Source organism: Blennius ocellaris (assembly GCF_963422515.1).
Source record: "Blennius ocellaris genome assembly, chromosome: 18".
Classification (NCBI taxonomy): domain Eukaryota; kingdom Metazoa; phylum Chordata; class Actinopteri; order Blenniiformes; family Blenniidae; genus Blennius; species Blennius ocellaris.
The window spans coordinates 3,269,954-3,291,919 of NC_137667.1; the positions used below are offsets into that span (position 1 = coordinate 3,269,954).

Consider the following 21,966-nt stretch of genomic DNA (forward strand, 5'->3'; position numbering starts at 1 on the left):
GGGGCGTGGTCTGCTGTGAGAGGGCGTGATCTGATGTGGGGGGCATGGTCTTCTGTGACGGGGCGTGGTCGTCTGTGAGGGGGCGTGGTCTGCCGTGAGGGGGCGTGGTCTCATGTTCAACAGCTCTCCTGACAAACAAGGACTCCTTTCGGCTTTTCTGTAGTATTACCAGTAGTAACAACATTAACCATGTTACCGTAGTAACCGTGGTAACCATGTTACCGTAGTAACCACAGTAACTACTTGCAGCTACCTGAAGCGTGGCACCGTCAGCGCTCCTCCGTCAGGTTCAGGTGTGGTGATGATCTGGGGAATGTTGAGTCCTTTTCCAGGAACTAGATCGTGGTCCACATCCTCCACCTTCAGCTGTGGAGCTCCAGGACCTCCAGGACCCCCAGGACCCCCAGGACCTCCAGGACCTCCAGGACCCGGAGGCAGAACCAACGTTAATGATTTTCCACAAATAAATGACACATTTTCACAGTAAAAGTTGCTGTTTGAGCAAATCAACATCCCAACAAGAACTAAACTTATTAAAACTATTTTGTGTAAAAACAAACTCAGAACCTCGGTAGTTAAAATGTTTTGTTCCAATCAAAACTAAACTCAACTTGATTCTTAAATCAATTAGAAGAACTGAAACAGGAAGTGAAGTTACCTGATTGAACAGAAACAACCTGAACTAACTAGTTCTCCTCCTGCAGGTCAACTAGTCACTAACTTTACTGACCTGGAGTCAGTTAGTTCTCCTCCTGCAGGTCAACTAGTCACTAACTTTACCGACCTAGAGTCAGTTAGTTCTCCTCCTCCAGGTCAACTAGTCACTAACTTTCCTGACCTGGAGTCAGTTAGTTCTCCTCCTCCAGGTCAACTAGTCACTAACTTTCCTGACCTGGAGTCAGTTAGTTCTCCTCCTGCAGGTCAACTAGTCACTAACTTTACTGACCTGGAGTCAGTTAGTTCTCCTCCTCCAGGTCAACTAGTCACTAACTTTCCTGACCTGGAGTCAGTTAGTTCTCCTCCTGCAGGTCAACTAGTCACTAACTTTACTGACCTGGAGTCAGTTAGTTCTCCTCCTCCAGGTCAACTAGTCACTAACTTTCCTGACCTGGAGTCAGTTAGTTCTCCTCCTGCAGGTCAACTAGTCACTAACTTTCCTGACCTGGAGTCAGTTAGTTCTCCTCCTGCAGGTCAACTAGTCACTAACTTTACTGACCTGGAGTCAGTTAGTTCTCCTCCTCCAGGTCAACTAGTCACTAACTTTCCTGACCTGGAGTCAGTTAGTTCTCCTCCTGCAGGTCAACTAGTCACTAACTTTACTGACCTGGAGTCAGTTAGTTCTCCTCCTGCAGGTCAACTAGTCACTAACTTTACTGACCTGGAGTCAGTTAGTTCTCCTCCTGCAGGTCAACTAGTCACTAACTTTACTGACCTGGAGTCAGTTAGTTCTCCTCCTGCAGGTCAACTAGTCACTAACTTTACTGACCTGGAGTCAGTTAGTTCTCCTCCTGCAGGTCAACTAGTCACTAACTTTACTGACCTGGAGTCAGTTAGTTCTCCTCCTGCAGGTCAACTAGTCACTAACTTTACTGACCTGGAGTCAGTTAGTTCTCCTCCTCCAGGTCAACTAGTCACTAACTTTACTGACCTAGAGTCAGTTAGTTCTCCTCCTCCAGGTCAACTAGTCACTAACTTTACTGACCTGGAGTCAGTTAGTTCTCCTCCTGCAGGTCAACTAGTCACTAACTTTACTGACCTGGAGTCAGTTAGTTCTCCTCCTGCAGGTCAACTAGTCACTAACTTTACTGACCTGGAGTCAGTTAGTTCTCCTCCTCCAGGTCAACTAGTCACTAACTTTACCGACCTAGAGTCAGTTAGTTCTCCTCCTCCAGGTCAACTAGTCACTAACTTTACTGACCCACTTTAAAACTACTCAAATAGACTAAACAGAATTAAACACACTTAAATGAATTGAATAAATCCAGTAAATTGAAACAGAAAAGTTATTTCACCTTCTTTAGTTTTACTCTGAAGTAGAATCTTTATTATTGTTTCTATTTTACACTGAAAGGTTCTGATCTGTTTCCTGTTGATTTACTGCTTCAGTCTGAAACTTTTACCACCAAAAACATCCTCCTGCTGTAGGATCACCTGAAGGAGGCGCATCAGCAGGAGGTGCATCAGCAGGAGGCGCACCAGCAGGAGGCGCACCAGCAGGAGGTGCATCAGCAGGAGGTGCATCAGCAGGAGGCGCATCAGCAGGAGGCGCACCAGCAGGAGGTGCAGGTGGAGCAGGAGCAAAGAGACGACAAGAAATAGGAGAGAGAGAAAGAGCAGGAGGAAGAGGAGGAGCACCGGGCGGAGGAGGAGCATGAGGAGGAGGAGAGGGAGGGACACAAGCAGGGGGAGGAGCAAGAGGAGGATCATAAAGAAGAGGAGGAGGAGGAGCATGAAGAAGAGTAGGGAGAGGAGGAGGAGGAGCAACGGGCGGAGGAGGAGCATGGGGAGGTGGAGGGGAGGGGCACAAGCAGGGGGAGGAGCAAGAGGAGGATCATAAAGAAGAGGAGGAGGAGGAGCATGAAGAAGAGTAGGGAGAGGAGGAGGAGGAGCAACTGGCGGAGGAGGAGCATGGGGAGGTGGAGGGGAGGGGCACAAGCAGGGGGAGGAGCAAGAGGAGGATCATAAAGAAGAGGAGGAGGAGGAGCATGAAGAAGAGGAGGGGGAGGGGGAGGAGGAGGAGGAGCATAAAGAAGAGGAGGGGGAGGGGGGAGGAGGAGGAGGAGGAGGAAGAGCATGAAGAAGAGGAGGAGGAGGAGCATGAAGAAGAGGAGGGGGAGGGGGAGGAGGAGGAGGAGGAGGAGGAAGAGCATGAAGAAGAGGAGGAGGAGGAGCATGAAGAAGAGGAGGGGGAGGGGGAGGAGGAGGAGGAGCATGAAGAAGAGGAGGAGGAGGATCATAAAGAAGAGGAGGAGGAGGAGCATGAAGAAGAGGAGGGGGAGGGGGAGGAGGAGGAGGAGCATAAAGAAGAGGAGGGGGAGGGGGGAGGAGGAGGAGGAGGAGGTGGAGGAAGAGCATGAAGAAGAGGAGGAGGAGGAGCATGAAGAAGAGGAGGGGGAGGGGGAGGAGGAGGAGGAGCATGAAGAAGAGGAGGGGGAGGGGGAGGAGGAGGAGCATAAAGAAGAGGAGGGGGAGGAGGAGGAGGAGGAAGAGCATGAAGAAGAGGAGGAGGAGGAGCATGAAGAAGAGGAGGGGAGGGGGAGGAGGAGGAGGAGCATAAAGAAGAGGAGGGGGATGGGGGAGGAGGAGGAGCATAAAGAAGAGGAGGGGGAGGGGGGAGGAGGAGGAGGAGCAGGAGGAGGAGGAGGAGGAAGAGCATGAAGAAGAGGAGGAGGAGGTGCATGAAGAAGGGGGGGAGGAGGAGGAGGAGGAGAGGTGGAGCATGAAGAAGAGGAGGGGGAGGAGCAATGGGCAGAGGAGGAGCATGAGGAGGTGGAGGGGAGGGGCACCAGCAGGGGGAGGAGCAAGAGGAGGAGCCTAAAGAAGAGGAGGAGGAGCAGGAGGAAGATGCTCAGAGGCACTTAGAGGAGGTTTGATTGACAGGTCCAGGTTCTCTACTGGGCAGTGAGGCGAGGGGGCGGGGCTTAAGGCTGCTGAGCATGCTGGGAGTTGGAGTGAAGGCCTTTGAGGCGGCTGATGAAGCCGCTGCAGAAGAGGCGCGCCTCCTGGAGGAGCCGCAGCAGCTCCTGCTGGAGCCGGTGGAGGAGGTGGGGCGGGGGGGCGGGGGGGTGGGGCAGCGGCGGGGGGGCGGGGCCAGCCTCAGCCCATCGGCGGCGGCGCTGCAGGAAGGAGGCGGCGGCGAGCGGGAACCCAAGCAGGAACCTCCGGATGGAGGGAACTGGAGGAGGAGAGGGAGCGTTACACACACACACACTCACACACTCACACACACACACACACACACACACACACACACACACACACACACACACACACACGCACACACACACACACACACACGCACACACACACACACACACACACACGCACACACACACACACGCACACAGTGTTCTCCAGATGTTCTCCAGGTTTTCTACAGGTGTTCTCCAGATGTTTTGCATGTGTTCTACCGGTGTTCTCCAGATGTTCTACCGGTGTTCTCCAGATGTTCTACATGTGTTCTACAAGTGATCTCCAGATGTTCTGCATGTGTTCTCCAGATGTTCTACATGTGTTCTACAGGTGTTCTCTAGATGTTCTGCAGGTGTTCTCAAGATGTTCTGCATGTGTTCTACAGGTGTTCTCTAGATGTTCTACAGGTGTTCTCCAGATGTTTTGCATGTGTTCTACCGGTGTTCTCCAGATGTTCTGCATGTGTTCTCCAGATGTTCTACATGTGTTCTACAGGTGTTCTCTAGATGTTCTGCAGGTGTTCTCAAGATGTTCTGCATGTGTTCTACAGGTCCCAGATGTTCTGCCACACTGCAGGACAGGAACCTGTAGAACATTCTGGGTCTGCAGTGTTTCACAGGAACACCAGGTGTGTGGAACAACCTGACCTGGCCTTAGGAACGCGGTTCTGCAGGAACCTGGAACCCTTACCTCCATGGCCGCCTTGCTGCTCCGCGGCGTCGTCCGCCTGAGGAGGAAAACTCAGGTTCAGGAGAACATGGCGGTTCCACGCAGGGCGGCGGGTCGGAACCTTCAGCTTCGGGGTTCCTTCAGGTCAACTGTGGAACGTCTCACCTGATCCGTGGACGGGGGCGGAGCCACCGTGGCTCCCGGCTGCGCCGTGATTGGCCGGGAGGACGGCGTGTCCACGTCCCCGCGCTCCGACCCCGGTTCCACGTCCGTGGAGGACGGGGAGACGTCGGACCCGCGGGCCGGGGGGTCCGCGGGGGGGGACGGGTCCATCTGAGGGACGGATTCCGCTGGACAGACGTCCAGCAAGCAGCTGCAAAGACACGAGAGACAAGAAAGAGTTTGACCTGCCGTCCTCCTGTCCTCCTGTCCTCCTGCAGACAGGAAGTAGATCCTCCACCCCGGGTTGGAATAGAGAGAGAGGGGGAGGCAGGGGGAGGTAGAGAGAAGTAGAGAGAGGTAGACTCCCTCTCTGGAAACTGATGGAACTCTGCTCCTGGTCCTAGCGGTTTATAGCATCCTAGCAGTTTACAGCATGTAGCGTCCTAGCGGTTAACAGCATTCTTGTGGTTTATAGTGTCCTTGGACTTTACAGCGGGCTAGCAGTTTACAGCGGGCTAGCAGTTTACAGCGAGCTAGCAGTTTACAGCGGGCTAGCAGTTTACAGCCTCCAACAGTTTACAGCAGGCTAACAGTTTGCAGCGAGCTAGCAGTTTACAGCGGGTTAGCAGTTTGCAGCGAGCTAGCAGTTTACAGCCTCCAACAGTTAACAGCAGGCTAACAGTTTGCAGCGAGCTAGCAGTTTACAGCGGGCTAGCAGTTTGCAGCGAGCTAGCAGTTTGCAGCGAGTTAGCAGTTTGCAGCGAGTTAGCAGTTTACAGCGGGCTAGCAGTTTGCAGCGAGCTAGCAGTTTGCAGCGAGTTAGCAGTTTGCAGCGAGTTAGCAGTTTACAGCGGGCTAGCAGTTTGCAGCGAGCTAGCAGTTTGCAGCGAGTTAGCAGTTTGCAGCGAGTTAGCAGTTTACAGCGGGCTAGCAGTTTGCAGCGAGCTAGCAGTTTGCAGTGAACTAGCAGTTTACAGCCTCCAACAGTTTACAGCAGGCTAACAGTTTGCAGCGAGCTAGCAGTTTACAGCGGGCTAGCAGTTTGCAGCGAGCTAGCAGTTTACAGCCTCCAACAGTTTACAGCAGGCTAACAGTTTGCAGCGAGCTAGCAGTTTACAGCGGGTTAGCAGTTTGCAGCGAGCTAGCAGTTTACAGCCTCCAACAGTTTACAGCAGGCTAACAGTTTGCAGCGAGCTAGCAGTTTACAGCGGGCTAACAGTTTGCAGCGAGCTAGCAGTTTACAGCGGGCTAGCAGTTTGCAGCGAGCTAGCAGTTTACAGCGGGCTAGCAGTTTACAGCCTCCAACAGTTTACAGCAGGCTAACAGTTTGCAGCGAGCTAGCAGTTTACAGCGGGTTAGCAGTTTGCAGCGAGCTAGCAGTTTACAGCCTCCAACAGTTAACAGCAGGCTAACAGTTTGCAGCGAGCTAGCAGTTTACAGCGGGCTAGCAGTTTGCAGCGAGCTAGCAGTTTGCAGCGAGTTAGCAGTTTGCAGCGAGTTAGCAGTTTACAGCGGGCTAGCAGTTTGCAGCGAGCTAGCAGTTTGCAGCGAGTTAGCAGTTTGCAGCGAGTTAGCAGTTTACAGCGGGCTAGCAGTTTGCAGCGAGCTAGCAGTTTGCAGCGAGTTAGCAGTTTGCAGCGAGTTAGCAGTTTACAGCGGGCTAGCAGTTTGCAGCGAGCTAGCAGTTTGCAGTGAACTAGCAGTTTACAGCCTCCAACAGTTTACAGCAGGCTAACAGTTTGCAGCGAGCTAGCAGTTTACAGCGGGCTAGCAGTTTGCAGCGAGCTAGCAGTTTACAGCCTCCAACAGTTTACAGCAGGCTAACAGTTTGCAGCGAGCTAGCAGTTTACAGCGGGTTAGCAGTTTGCAGCGAGCTAGCAGTTTACAGCCTCCAACAGTTTACAGCAGGCTAACAGTTTGCAGCGAGCTAGCAGTTTACAGCGGGCTAACAGTTTGCAGCGAGCTAGCAGTTTACAGCGGGCTAGCAGTTTGCAGCGAGCTAGCAGTTTGCAGCGAGTTAGCAGTTTGCAGCGAGTTAGCAGTTTACAGCGGGCTAGCAGTTTGCAGTGAGCTAGCAGTTTGCAGTGAGCTAGCAGTTTACAGCCTCCAACAGTTTACAGCAGGCTAACAGTTTGCAGCGAGCTAGCAGTTTACAGCGGGCTAGCAGTTTGCAGCGAGCTAGCAGTTTACAGCCTCCAACAGTTTACAGCAGGCTAACAGTTTGCAGCGAGCTAACAGTTTACAGCGGGCTAGCAGTTTGCAGCGAGCTATCAGTTTGCAGCGAGTTAGCAGTTTGCAGCGAGTTAGCAGTTTACAGCGGGCTAGCAGTTTGCAGCGAGCTAGCAGTTTGCAGTGAGCTAGCAGTTTACAGCCTCCAACAGTTTACAGCGGGCTAACAGTTTGCAGCGAGCTATCAGTTTGCAGCGAGTTAGCAGTTTGCAGCGAGTTAGCAGTTTACAGCGGGCTAGCAGTTTGCAGCGAGCTAGCAGTTTGCAGTGAGCTAGCAGTTTACAGCCTCCAACAGTTTACAGCGGGCTAACAGTTTGCAGCGAGCTAGCAGTTTACAGCGGGCTAAAAGTTTGCAGCGAGCTAGCAGTTTACAGCAGGCTAGCAGTTTGCAGCGAGCTAGCAGTTTACAGCGGGTTAGCAGTTTGCAGCGAGCTAGCAGTTTGCAGCGAGTTAGCAGTTTGCAGCGAGTTAGCAGTTTACAGCGGGCTAGCAGTTTACAGCGGGCTAGCAGTTTGCAGCGAGCTAGCAGTTTACAGCCTCCAACAGTTTACAGCAGGCTAACAGTTTGCAGCGAGGTAACAGTTTACAGCGGGCTAGCAGTTTGCAGCGAGCTATCAGTTTGCAGCGAGTTAGCAGTTTGCAGCGAGTTAGCAGTTTACAGCGGGCTAGCAGTTTGCAGCGAGCTAGCAGTTTGCAGTGAGCTAGCAGTTTACAGCCTCCAACAGTTTACAGCGGGCTAACAGTTTGCAGCGAGCTAGCAGTTTACAGCGGGCTAAAAGTTTGCAGCGAGCTAGCAGTTTACAGCGGGCTAGCAGTTTGCAGCGAGCTAGCAGTATACAGCGGGCTAGCAGTTTGCAGCGAGCTAGCAGTTTACAGCGAGCTAGCAGTTTACAGCCTCCAACAGTTTACAGCGGGCTAACAGTTTGCAGCGAGCTAGCAGTTTACAGCGGGCTAGCAGTTTGCAGCGAGCTAGCAGTATACAGCGGGCTAGCAGTTTGCAGCGAGCTAGCAGTTTGCAGTGAGCTAGCAGTTTACAGCCTCCAACAGTTTACAGCGGGCTAACAGTTTGCAGCGAGCTAGCAGTTTACAGCGGGCTAGCAGTTTGCAGCGAGCTAGCAGTATACAGCGGGCTAGCAGTTTGCAGCGAGCTAGCAGTTTACAGCGAGCTAGCAGTTTGCAGTGTCGTGGCGGTTTGCAGCTGACGCTTGGATCTGCTTCACGTACTGGAGAGTTTTCACTTTTGTGTCTCCTGCTGCAACTTTAGTTTCCTCAGGATTCAAGATGGCGGCGACGTCGTCACTGTCCTCCTGCAGCTTCTGCAGCCTGAACGACGAGCAGCAAACCACAAAGAGTCAGGAGGCTGGAGGTGCAGCACCACTTTCCACCACACGGACTGACACCGAGCTTCTCGAGCAGCCGGAGAGATGCCGTCTCCTGAGCAAGGCAGGAAAAGGCTGCGGGTTCGATTGTTCACTGATTGTTTAATATCGCTGTTCACCGTAGCGTCTCCCGGCTCTGCGCTATGCTACCGTAGACTGTAGAGAGGCGCTGGTGGTGACGGGGGCAGTCGCTTGAATCATGTTTAGCATGTAGCATGTGGCATCACTGGTGTGTGAATCTCAAAAGTTTTTAGCATGTAGCATGTAGCATCACTGGTGTGTGAATCTCAAAAGTTTTTAGCATGTAGCATGTAGCATCACTGGTGTGTGAATCTCAAAAGTTTTTAGCATGCAGCATGTAGCATCACTGGTGTGTGAACCACAAAACTTTTTAGCATGTAGCATGTAGCATCACTGGTGTTTGAATCTCAAAACTTTTTAGCATGTAGCATGTAGCACAGCTCAGCACTACTGAGTCGTTAAACTACTGGCCAACATCTGGCTAACCCTGCTGGTGATGAAGTTGCTGGTGATGAAGTTGCCAGTGATGAAGTTGCTGGTGATGTATGAACTATCTCTCTCTTGATATTTTATCAGAACATAATTTAATCGGTTTTACTTTTGGTGTTTCTCATAAACATCAAAGCCAGTATCCAGCCAGTAGATGGCGCCGTGAAGACGCCGTCTATTTATAGTTTTGTGAGCGGAATGAATGAAAGTCAGAACCACTCACTCCGGATCGTCCTCGTTCTCCTCCTCCAGGATGTTGGGCAGCCTGTGGACGACAAACATCCGTCACCGACTGGAGCAACATGAGGAAACCAAACATCTCTGTTTCCACGGCGATGGAAGAAACACTGAAACTGATGTAGTTTTCATGTTGGTCCACTGTAATTATTATTATTGTTATTGATGCTATTAAACCACTAGGACATTATGTGCCGCTAGCACGCTATAAACTACTAACATGCTATAAACTGCTAGCACGCTACAAACTGCTAACATGCTATAAACTGCTAGCACACTACAAACTACTAACATGCTATAAACTGCTAGTACGCTACAAACTACTAACATGCTATATACTGCTAGCATGCTATAAACTGCCAACATGCTATAAACTGCTAGCACGCTACAAACTGCTGACATGCTATATACTGCTAGCATGCTATAAACTGCCAACATGCTATAAACTGCTAGCACGCTACAAACTACTAACATGCCATCAACTGCTAGCAGGCTATAAAGTGCTAACATGGTATAAACTACGAGCACGCTACTAACTGCTAACATGCTAGAAACTGCTAGCACACTACAAACTACTAACATGCTATAAACTGCTATCACGCTACAAACTACTAACATGCTATAAACTGCTAGCACGCTACAAACTACTAACATGCTATAAACTGCTAGTACGCTACAAACTACTAACATGCTATATACTGCTAGCATGCTATAAACTGCCAACATGCTATAAACTGCTAGCACGCTACAAACTTCTGACATGCTATATACTGCTAGCATGCTATAAACTGCTAGCACGCTACAAACTGCTGACATGCTAAACTGCTAACATGCTACAAACGACTCAGATGCTATAAACCGCTAGCATGCTATAGCATGAACTACAAAAGTTCTGTTGCTGTCGCTTGAAAGCGTTGCCGTGGCAACGGGCCCTGAACCCGACTGAGGTCACTGAGCCGGATGCTGATTGGTCAGCGACTTACTGCTCGCTGGCCTCCGGCACAGTTTCTATGACGACCTTGGCCGAGTGCTCCACCTCCAGCTGTCGCACCGCCTCCTCCGCCGCCCTCATGGCCGCCTCCTCCGCCACGCGGGCCGCCTCCAGGCTGGAACCACACCCACATGACCCGTCAGAACCGTGTGTGTGTGTGTGTGTGTGTGTGTGTGTGTGTGTGTGTGTGTGTGTGTGTGAGTGTGTCTGACCTCTCCTCCATGTGAGCGAGCGCCGCCTCCTTCTTGCTCTCCGTCACTGTGGCTACACCTTCAGTCTGGACCGCCTCTTTCTGGAACAAGCAACAGAAAATCACGTGTGTGTGTGTGTGTGTGTGTGTGTGTGTGTGTGTGTGTGTGTGTGTGTGTGTGTGTGTGTGTGTGTGTGTGTGGAGGACCCACCTCCACCTCCTGCTCCTCCACATCCTCCAGAACCAGGTCGGTCTTCTTCTGCACCAGATGGACTGAACAGGAAGGAAGAGCAGCATCAGAGGGACAGAATAACAACAATAACAATAATAATAATAATAATAACAACAATAATAATAATATTAATAATGACAATAATAAAAAATAAATAAATAATTATGATGAAAAATAAAATAAAAAATAAAAATAAAAATCTAATAATAATAATAATAATAATAATAATAATAAAAATCTAATAATAATAACAATAATAATAATGATAATAATAATAAAATAGTAATATTAATAATGATAATAATACTGATAATGATAATAATAATAATAATAATAATAATAATAATAATAATAATAAAAGCCGAGGAAACTACAGCAGGCTGTGGACCTGTTTGGTCCTGCAGTACCAGTCCGTACCAGCAGGTGGTGTTTTGAGTCAGTCACAGGAGGAACGTTAACTTGATGTTTGTAGCCCAAAGTGAAGATTTAAGGAAGGAAACGCTGGTCCTGGTTCTGATCTTGATCCAGGTCCTGGTCCTGATCCAGGCCCTGGTCCTAATCCAGGTCCTGCGCACCGCGGCTGTAAGAACTCCTGGTTCTGCACATGCTCAGTAGAGCCAATCAGAAAGTTTCCTCTGTGGTGTCATGACGCCCAGTCCATTTTCTCTTGGAATTGGTGCTTTTATTTTGATAGTCAGTGTATAAACAATCCAAAATGGTGATTTTATTTTGACAATCACTGTAACAACAATCCAATTTAGTGGTTTTATTTTGACAGTCACATTAATAACAATCCAACTTGGTGGTTTTATTTTGACAGTCACCATAATAACAACCCAACTTGGTGGTTTTATTTTGACAGTCACCGTAATAACAAGCCACCTTGGTGGTTTTACTTTGACAGTCACATTAACAACAACCGAATTTGGTAGCTACACATAGATCATGTGACCAACTTCCTGGATTCCCAGAACAAGTCAGATGGTCTCCATGGTAACGAGCTGCAGCCTGAAGGCCTGCTGCTGGACCAGGACGTGGACTCGAACACGGGTAAGTGTCGGGGGGCTGCTGCTGAGTCAGCGGCTCTGGTCCTTTTGTTTTAAGGGGCTCTGGCGACTTCCCCCCCTGAAACACAAGGAGCAGAGACGCCGGGTTAGACTCCGCCTCCCCACTGACGCCCCGCCCCCCTGCAGAAGAGGGACGTGCTTCTGATGGGCTCTACTGAGCATGTGCACAACGGCTAGTTACTACCAATGTGGTGGCCAGGACCAGGACCAGGACCAGGACCAGAACCAGTTTCCTCCGTCTCCATGACGACGGAGCATTTTCAAAAAGTTGTGTTTTCAGTGACTCTGAGCTCAAGTTCTCTGTGAACGGATCCAAAACCTGAAATCCTTCGTGTCAACGAGCCGGAAGAGGAGGAGTCAGGTTGTTGTGGTACTGTGTTGTTGTTTTACTGTGTTGTTGTGTAGCAGTGTTGTTGTGGTACTGTGTTACAGTGTTGTTGTGTTACTGTGTCGTCATGTAGCAGTGCTACAGTGTTGTTGTGTTACAGTGTTGTTGTGTTGCAGTGTTACAGTGTTGTTGTGTTGCAGTGTTACAGTGTTGTTGTGTTGCAGTGTTACAGTGTTGTTGTGTTGCAGTGTTACAGTGTTGTTGTGTTACTGTGTTGTTGTGTAGCAGTGTTGTTGTGGTACTGTGTTACAGTGTTGTTGTGTTACTGTGTCATCATGTAGCAGTGTTACAGTGTTGTTGTGTTACAGTGTTGTTGTGTTACTGTGTTGTTGTGTTACTGTGTTGTTGTGTAGCAGTGTTGTTGTGGTACTGTGTTACAGTGTTGTTGTGTTGCAGTGTTACAGTGTTGTTGTGTTACTCTGTCATCATGTAGCAGTGTTGTTGTGTTGTTGTGTTACTGTGTTACAGTGTTGTTGTGTTGCAGTGTTGTTGTGTTACTGTGTTGTTGTGTTACTGTGTTATCATGTAGCAGTGTTGTTGTGTTACTGTGTTACAGTGTTGTTGTGTTACTGCGTCATCATGTAGCAGTGTTGTTGTGTTACTGTGTCATCATGTAGCAGTGTTGTTGTGTTACTGTGTTACAGTGTTGTTGTGTTGCAGTGTTGTTGTGTCACAGTGTTGTTGTGTCACAGTGTTGTTGTGTTAGTGTTGCAGTGTTGTTGTGTTGCAGTGTTGTTGTACTACAGTGTTGTTGTGTTGCAGTGTTGCAGTGTTGTTGTACTACAGTGTTGTTGTGTCACAGTGTTGTTGTGTCACAGTGTTGTTGTGTTACAGTGTTGCAGTGTTGTTGTGTCGCAGTGTTGTTGTACTACAGTGTTGTTGTGTCACAGTGTTGTTGTGTCACAGTGTTGTTGTGTTACAGTGTTGCAGTGTTGCAGTGTTGTTGTGTTGCAGTGTTGTTGTACTACAGTGTTGTTGTGTCACAGTGTTGTTGTGTTACAGTTTTGCAGTGTTGTTGTATTAAAGGGTTGTTGTGTTGTTGTATTACAGTGTTGTTGTGTCACAGTGTTGTTGTGTTACAGTGTTGTGTTGTTGTGTTACAGTGTTGTTGTATTAAAGGGTAGTTGTGTTGTTGTATCACAGTGTTGTTGTATCACAGTGCTGTTGTGTCACAGTGTTGTTGTGTCACAGTGTTGTTGTGTTACAGTGTTGCAGTGTTGTTGTGTCACAGTGTTGTTGTGTTACAGTTTTGCAGTGTTTTTGTATTAAAGGGTTGTTGTGTTGTTGTATTACAGTGTTGTTGTGTCACAGTGTTGTTGTGTTACAGTGTTGTTGTGTTACAGTGTTGTTGTATTAAAGGGTAGTTGTGTTGTTGTATCACAGTGTTGTTGTGTCACAGTGTTGTTGTGTTACAGTGTTGTGTTGTTGTGTTACAGTGTTGTTGTATTAAAGGGTAGTTGTGTTGTCGTGTTACAGTGTTGTTGTATTACAGTGTTGTGTTGTTGTATAACAGTGTTGTTGTGTTACAGTGTTGTGTTGTTGTATAACAGTGTTGTTGTGTTACAGTGTTGTATTAAAGGGTAGTTGTGTTGTTGTATCACAGTGTTGTTGTGTTACAGTGTTGTGTTGTTGTATAACAGTGTTGTTGTGTTACAGTGTTGTGTTGTTGTATTAAAGGGTTGTTATGTTACAGTGTTGTTGTGTTGTTGTGTTACACTCACTTCTCTGCACATCGTCACTCAAAGTGTCCTGAAAAAACAACAACACAAAAGATTCTCTAAAATATGCAGAGCCACTGTGTGTGTGTGTGTGTGTGTGTGTGTGTGTGTGTGTGTGTGTGTGTGTGTGTGTGTGTGTGTGTGTGTGTGTGTGTGTGTGTCACCTGGACCACAGGCTGAGGCAGCAGACGCTCCAGCCCGGTGACGATCCAGCCCATCACACTGCAAACAAACACCAGGACTTTACTTTCATGTTACAAACAAAAGTACTCGAGTAAAAACTTTACTCACTTTGACTGTTGATCCACTTCTTTAGTCCTGGAGGGGGAAACAGAGAGATGAGAGAGGGGAGAGAGAGAGAGAGAGGGGAGAGAGAGAGAGAGAGAGGAGGAGAGAGAGAGAGAGGAGAGAGGGGAGAGAGAGAGAGAGAGAGAGACAGAGAGAGAGAGAGAGAGTTTCTCACCTGTGTGTCTCATTGGTTGGCCTGCTGGTTGTTGTGGGCGGAGCTTCAGCTGTAAATGAACCAATCAGACTCAGTACACCAGATTACAGAATATAGAGTACTGAGGCCAGTAATAGATTACTGATGGCCAGTAATAGATTACTGAGGCCAGTAATAGATTACTGATGGCCAGTAATAGATTACTGATGGCCAGTAATAGATTACTGAGGCCAGTAATAGAGTACTGAGGCCAGTAATAGATTACTGATGGCCAGTAATAGATTACTGATGGCCAGTAATAGAGTACTGAGGCCAGTAATAGATTACTGAGGCCAGTAATAGATTACTGATGGCCAGTAATAGAGTACTGAGGCCAGTAATAGATTACTGCCAGCCAGTAATAGATTACTGAGGCCAGTAATAGATTACTGCCAGCCAGTAATCTATTACTGAGGCCAGCAATAGATTACTGAGGCCAGCAATAGATTACTGCCAGCCAGTAATAGATTACTGAGGCCAGTAATAGATTACTGATTACCTGTTTTCGAAGCTTCACTCTCCTCTGTTTTCACTCGACCATGAAGCTCCTGAGGCTGAGGAACCACCTGCTTGATCCAGTTCATCACCCTGCACACCACACACACACACACACACACACACACACACACACACACACACACACACACACACACACACACACACACACACACACACACACACACGGTTGTGTTATGTGTGTTGGGAGTGTAATCTGATCACATGGCAGTGGTTCTCACCTGGGGGGTGGGGCCTGCCGTCCCCTGGCTCCGCCTCCACCACAGTCACCAGTGACTCTGCAGCACAGCGGCAGACAGGTGAACACCTGGACAGGTAACGACTCACCTGAAGGTCCCTGAAGGTCCCTGAAGGCTCACCTGGAGCTGCTGCAGGGACACACACCTGAGGACACACAGCGGGACACACGTCACACACCTGAGGGGGGGTGGAGGAGTGGAGGAGTGGAGGAATGGAGGTGTGGAGGGGTGGAGGGGTGGAGGAGTGGAGGAATGGAGGTGTGGAGGGGTGGAGGGTGGAGGAGTAGAGGTGTGGAGGGGTGGAGGAGTGGAGGTGTGGAGGGGTGGAGGAGTGGAGGAGTAGAGGGGTGGAGGAGTGGAGGTGTGGAGGAGTGGAGGGGGTGGAGGAGTGGAGGGGTGGAGGGGTGGAGGGGTGGAGGAGTAGAGGGGTGGAGGAGTAGAGGAGTGGAGGGGTGGAGGAGTGGAGGAGTGGAGGAGTGGAGGGGTGGAGGGTGGAGGAGACGCGCAGGTTGACTCAGGAGACTTTGTTCTACTATTGGACTCTAAACTAGACGCTGTGTTGTGTCATGATGATGTCATGATGATGTCATGATGCTGTCATGATGATGTCATGATGCTGTCATGATGATGTCATGATGGTGTCATGATGATGTCATGATGATGTCATGATAATGTCATGATGATGTCATGGTGATGTCATGATAATGTCATGATGCTGTCATGATGATGTCATGATGATGTCATGATAATGTCATGATGCTGTCATGATGATGTCATGATAATGTCATGATAATGTCATGATGCTGTCATGATGATGTCATGATGATGTCATGATGGTGTCATGATTAATGTCATGATGATGTCATGATGCTGTCATGATGATGTCATGATAATGTCATGATAATGTCATGATGCTGTCATGATGATGTCATGATGATGTCATGATAATGTCATGATGATGTCATGATGATGTCACCTGGGCCGGCTGCTGGGCGGCTGCAGGAGCTTCTCTACTCTTCAGGTCAGGTTGAGGAACCACCTTCTCCAGGCCGAGAGAGAACCAGGAGACCACACCCTTCCTGAGGGGGGGGGGGGGGGGGGGGGGGGGGGAGACAGTCACCAGGGGGCGCTGCTCCAGACAGCTCAGTATTTGGCATCCTGTTGTTCACTCTGACATACTTTGGTCCATGGGGGGTCTTTTTAAAGCAGCACACTATTTGGCAGCCAGCCCCAGAGGGAGTATGTAGTAGCTCACTATCTGGCAACTGGTCGGTTGATGGTATAATGAAGCAGCTCATTATTTGGCAGTCTGCTTGCTGCAAGCTGAGGTAGGGCAGCTCACTATCTGGCGTGTAGCCCGCCAGCCGCCAGACGGGGCAGCTCAGTATTTGGCAGGGGTCTTCAAGGTCTACTGAGGACGGGGGACAGAGACTCGGTGAGGCTGAGTGTTACCTGTCCGGCGCTGGAGACTCGTCCTGAGACCCGGGGACAAACACAAAGAGACAACGTGGAGAACGGGTTCAGTCTGGACTCAGTGGTCCGGGTTCAGTCACTGGTCCGGGTTCTGGTCTAACCTTGGACCTCGGCCCGGCTCAGTACCGGGGAGATGGGGGGTCGAGGCAGAGTGCCGCTGATCCACGTCAGGACTCCGGTCTGGGACGGGGGGGACCGGGACTGGAACCAGAACAGATCGGTCTGAGTCGGTACCAGAACCCACCTGGAGACCTGACGCTAATGACAGCCAGCTAGCTGAACGGCTATGCTAATGGTTAGATGAATGGCTATGTTAATAGTTGCAGCAGCAGTTAGCAGCTGGAGCTAGCAAACAGCTAGTACAAACAAACAGTTAGCAGCTAAAGCTAGCAAACAGCTAGAGCTAACAAACAGTTAGCAGCTAAAGCTAGCAAACAGTTAGAGCTAACAAACAGTTAGCAGCTGGAGCTAGCAAACAGCTAGAGCTAACAAACAGCTAGCAGCTAAAGCTAGCAAACAGCTCGAGCTAACAAACAGTTAGCAGCTAAAGCTGGCAAACAGCTAGAGCTAGCGAACAGCTAGAGCTAACAAACAGTTAGCAGCTAAAGCTAGCAAACAGTTAGAGCTAACAAACAGCTAGCAGCTAAAGCTAGCAAACAGCTCGAGCTAACAAACAGTTAGCAGCTAAAGCTAGCAAACAGTTAGAGCTAACAAACAGTTAGCAGCTGGAGCTAGCAAACAGCTAGAGCTAACAAACAGCTAGCAGCTAAAGCTAGCAAACAGCTCGAGCTAACAAACAGTTAGCAGCTAAAGCTGGCAAACAGCTAGAGCTAGCGAACAGCTAGAGCTAACAAACAGTTAGCAGCTAAAGCTAGCAAACAGTTAGAGCTAACAAACAGCTAGCAGCTAAAGCTAGCAAACAGCTCGAGCTAACAAACAGTTAGCAGCTAAAGCTAGCAAACAGTTAGAGCTAACAAACAGTTAGCAGCTGGAGCTAGCAAACAGCTAGAGCTAACAAACAGCTAGCAGCTAAAGCTAGCAAACAGCTCGAGCTAACAAACAGTTAGCAGCTAAAGCTGGCAAACAGCTAGAGCTAGCGAACAGCTAGAGCTAACAAACAGTTAGCAGCTAAAGCTAGCAAGCAGCTAGAGCTGTTTGCTAGCTCCACTGCTAACTGTCTGCTAGATCAAGAAGCAGCTGAGTCAGCAGGGAAGAACTCACCCGTTCCCAGCGGCCGGCTGCACTTCCTGTCTGGGTTTTCACTTTTCGGGGCTAAAAAAAAAGTGTTAAAAGTCGAGAACGACTCAGAAGAACGAAGACGAAACGACAGGAAGTCGTTCTTTACCTTCGACCTGGACTTCGTCCAGAAACTTCACCTTCTTCTCCTGTTTCAAACACAAAGTCGTTTCCCGTCAACAAACCCCGCGTCTCTGCTCTCTGTCGCCCCCTGCCTGGCGGCGCTACCAACCTCTGACAGGGAGGAAGGCCGTGGCTTACAACGGCGGGGGGCGGGGGCCTTGGCGGGGGCGGGGCTTCTTTCTGCTCCTCACTGCTTTTGGCCGGAAGTTCAGGTGGATGAGGAACGTCTTTCACCACCCAACTCAACATCCTCTGTGGACACACACACACACACACCACACCACACACACACACACACACACACACACACACAACACACACACACACACACACACACATTAGGGATGACTGTGTGTGTGTGTGTGTGTGTGTGTGTGTGTGTGTGTGTGTGTGTGTGTGTGTGTGTGTGTGTGTGTGTGTGTGTGTGTGAGTGTCGTTCTGAATTAGCTCTGATTAGCTCTAATCACAGGCTCCACTGCAGCTCTGAAACAACTACTGACCAGACGCCTGACGTGTCGCCACGGCAACACAAACAGGAAGTGATCAGGCCAGAGGATCATCTAGTTAGAGAACCTGAGACCTTCAAACACCACAACTTTATTGAAACGACACAGAAACACTACAGACTGGCAGAAACACTACAGACTGACACGACTGACAGAAACACTACAGGACTGAGGTGACTGACAGAAACACCAGAGACTGACAGAAACACTACAGACTGACAGAAACACGCGACAGACTGACGTGTCTGACAGAAACACTACCGACTGACAGAAACACCACAGACTGACGTGACTGACAGAAACACTACAGACTGACACGACTGACAGAAACACTACAGACTGAGGTGACTGACAGAAACACCAGAGACTGACAGAAACACTACAGACTGACAGAAACACTACAGACTGAGGTGACTGACAGAAACACCACAGACTGGCAGAAACACTACAGACTGACGTGACTGACAGAAACACTACAGACTGACAGAAACACTACAGACTGAGGTGACTGACAGAAACCCACAGACTGGCAGAAACACTACAGACTGACGTGACTGACAGAAACACTACAGACTGACAGAAACACTACAGACTGACGTGACTGACAGAAAAAAACACTAGAAACACCACAGACTGACAGAAACACTACAGACTGACAGAAACACTACAGACTGACAGAAACACTACAGACTGAGGTGACTGACAGAAACACCACAGACTGACAGAAACACTACAGACTGACAGAAACACTACAGACTGACAGAAACACTACAGACTGAGGTGACTGACAGAAACACCACAGACTGACAGAAACACTACAGACTGACGTGACTGACAGAAACACTACAGACTGACATGACTGACACATCAGTCAACACCCGTCAGTAACTAAACACAGTCAGTAACTAAATACAGTAACTAAACACGACTTTCACCACCCAACTCAACATCCTCTGTGGACACACACACACACACACACACACACACACACACACACACACACACACACACACACACACACACACACACACAGAAACACTACAGACTGACATGACTGACACATCAGTCAACACCGTCAGTAACTAAAGACCGTCAGTAACTATTCTGGTCCTACCTGAACTGTTCAGTCGGGGTCCAGCAGCATCGTACAGACCAGCAGTACCAGACCCTCCAGGGACAGACCAGCAGTACCAGACCCTCCAGGGACAGACCAGCAGTACCAGACCCTCCAGGGACAGACCAGCAGTACCAGACCCTCCAGGGACAGACCTGAAGAACCAGACCCTCCAGGGACAGACCTGCAGAACCAGACCCTCCAGGGACAGTAGGAGGATTACTGAGGAACTCAGGAGCTCCTAACAGGATTACAACTGGATGAAGGGCGGAATAGTTGGAGTAATCAGATTACTCAGATTACTGAAACATGACGCGACAGACCAGGACAACACACCGTCTGACCCAGTGCGGGTCCTGGTCGCTTCCTGGTTCTGGGTCTCATTCTGGGTCTGGTGGAACTGGATTTGTTTGGTTCTAACGTGGTCCTGGTCCTGGTCCTGGTTTAGTGTCCCACTGCAGGCTCTAGTTTAAACTTCGTGCTGGATCCTTTCTGGTTCTGGTTGTGGTTCTGGTTCTGGTTCTGGTTGTGGGTCATGTTAAACAGGTCCGAGGTCTGGTGCTGGTCCCTGGAGGACCGGGTCCAGGTGTTCTGGTGGAGGACTCGGTGGACCTGCTAAAACGGGCCCTGTTGCCCTGCTGGGGATGATCTGGATTAACCAGGTTTAGAGCTGAGTCAGCAAAACACCGGATTGAAACCGGGGTGACCTGAGACCAGGACCCGGGATCCCGGACCAGGACCTGAGACCAGGACCCGGGATCCGGGACCAGGACCTGAGACCAGGACCCGGGACCAGGACCTGAGAACTCAGACCGACTCCCTGGTTGAACCAGCAGGACTGTTCAGGCTCGTTGCCATGGTTACAGACGTCAACTGAACTCCGGTGAAGTGGAGTCATGTGACCCTCTGGTGGCGGGTTGGTGAACTGCACTGCTCAGTGTGGCGGCTCACACACACACACACACACACACACACACACACACACACACACACACACACACACACACACACACACACACACACACACACACACACCATGGCAACACTGGACGGGGCCCAGTTTGATTGTCGTTCCTGTTTGTAGCGGTTGCCATGGTGACGGCAGTGATAAGAGGCTGTAAACCAGGTGGAGAGTCAGTTCAGGGTCGTTTGGTTTGGAACTTTGCTCATGGAGGGCCGGGGGCGACCGGGGGGGGGGGGGGGGAGGTCTGGTACATCCCCCCCCCCCCGGCCAATACTTCCCCCCCTGGCCAATACTGCCGCCCCCCCCACCGATCAATACCGCCCCCCCTGGCCAATACTGCCCCCCCCCCCCCGATCAATACCGCCCCCCCTGGCCAATACTGCCCCCCCCCCTGGCCAATGCTGCCCCCCCCCCGACCAATGCTGCCCCCCCCGGCCAATACTACCCCCCCCGACCAATACTGCCCCCCCGGCCAATGCTACCCCCCCCGGCCAATGCTGCCCCCCCTGGCCAATGCTGCCCCCCCTGGCCAATACTGCCCCCCCCCCCCGATCAATACCGCCCCCCCTGGCCAATACTGCCCCCCCCCTGGCCAATGCTGCCCCCCCCCTCCGACCAATGCTGCCCCCCCGGCCAATACTACCCCCCCGACCAATACTGCCCCCCCGGCCAATGCTACCCCCCCCGGCCAATGCTGCCCCCCCTGGCCAATGCTACCCCCCCTGGCCAATGCTGCCCCCCCCGGCCAATGCTGCCCCCCCCGACCAATACTGCCCCCTCCGGCCAATGCTGCCCCCCCCTGGTAAACACTGCCCCCCCCCCTGACCGTGAGGGGAATCAAATACTTTTCACTTTCTCAGTCTCACGGAGGAATTTCTCTCTTTGTGTCTCACTGAGTCATACAGGGCAGAGAGCAGAGAGTGTGTGTGTGTGTGTGTGTGTGTGTGTGTGTGTGTGTGTGTGTGTGTGTGTGTGTGTGTGTGTGTGTGTGTGTGTGTGTGTGTGTGTGTGTGTGTGTGTGTGTGTGTGTGTGTGTGTGTGTGTGCTTCAGCTGGTATTTAACACCACACCCGTCCTTTCCTGGATCATAACGGAGCTGCAAGCTGCCTCTGAAGGTAGGACACACACACACACACACACACACACACACACACACACACACACACACACACACACACACACACACACACACACACACACACACACACACACACAGACACACACACACACACACACACACACACATTTGTTAGAATGCAGGAAAAAGGAGAGGAAAACATCGTTAAGTTCATAAAAATGTTTTGAAACAAGTGTGACGCTTTTCCTGAGTGTCCCTTTGTCCACTTTGTCCATGTGGTGTTTGTCAAAGTGTCCCTTTGTCCATGTGGTGGATGTCAAAGTGTCTCTGAGTCCATGCAGTGGTTGTCAAAGTGTCCCTTTGTCCACTTTGTCCATGTGGTGGTTGTCAAAGTGTCCCTCTGTCCCTTTGTCCATGTGGTGGTTGTCAAAGTGTCCCTTTGTCCATGTGGTGGATGTCAAAGTGTCTCTGAGTCCATGTGGTGGTTGTCAAAGTGTCTCTTTGTCCCTTTGTCCATGTGGTGGTTGTCAAAGTGTCTCTGAGTCCATGTGG

The 21,966-nt window shown here is 50.1% G+C and overlaps 1 protein-coding gene across 1 annotated transcript in view; it reads right to left on the reverse strand.

The window, feature by feature from the left end:
• Positions 1 to 18,022, reverse strand: part of LOC308143242 (uncharacterized protein) — a gene marked incomplete at its 3' end in the record, with an annotated part of 24,465 nt that extends 6,443 nt beyond the window's left edge. The window contains exons 1-18 of the mRNA XM_080513981.1: positions 17,921 to 18,022; positions 16,495 to 16,594; positions 16,333 to 16,395; positions 15,041 to 15,049; positions 14,903 to 14,959; positions 14,148 to 14,196; positions 13,976 to 14,002; positions 13,849 to 13,906; positions 13,688 to 13,715; positions 10,497 to 10,552; positions 10,302 to 10,381; positions 10,082 to 10,204; positions 9,085 to 9,126; positions 8,176 to 8,295; positions 4,747 to 4,954; positions 4,603 to 4,639; positions 254 to 419; positions 1 to 89 (exon numbers count right to left, since the gene is read on the reverse strand). The exon at positions 1 to 89 is cut by the window's left edge and continues 87 nt beyond it. Coding sequence (XP_080370107.1) covers positions 1 to 89; positions 254 to 419; positions 4,603 to 4,639; positions 4,747 to 4,954; positions 8,176 to 8,295; positions 9,085 to 9,126; positions 10,082 to 10,204; positions 10,302 to 10,381; positions 10,497 to 10,552; positions 13,688 to 13,715; positions 13,849 to 13,906; positions 13,976 to 14,002; positions 14,148 to 14,196; positions 14,903 to 14,959; positions 15,041 to 15,049; positions 16,333 to 16,395; positions 16,495 to 16,594; positions 17,921 to 18,001 — 1,393 coding nt within the window. The 5' untranslated portion in view covers positions 18,002 to 18,022. The remainder of the gene's footprint in view (positions 90 to 253; positions 420 to 4,602; positions 4,640 to 4,746; positions 4,955 to 8,175; positions 8,296 to 9,084; positions 9,127 to 10,081; positions 10,205 to 10,301; positions 10,382 to 10,496; positions 10,553 to 13,687; positions 13,716 to 13,848; positions 13,907 to 13,975; positions 14,003 to 14,147; positions 14,197 to 14,902; positions 14,960 to 15,040; positions 15,050 to 16,332; positions 16,396 to 16,494; positions 16,595 to 17,920) is intronic.
• Between the last annotated feature and the right edge of the window lie 3,944 nt (positions 18,023 to 21,966).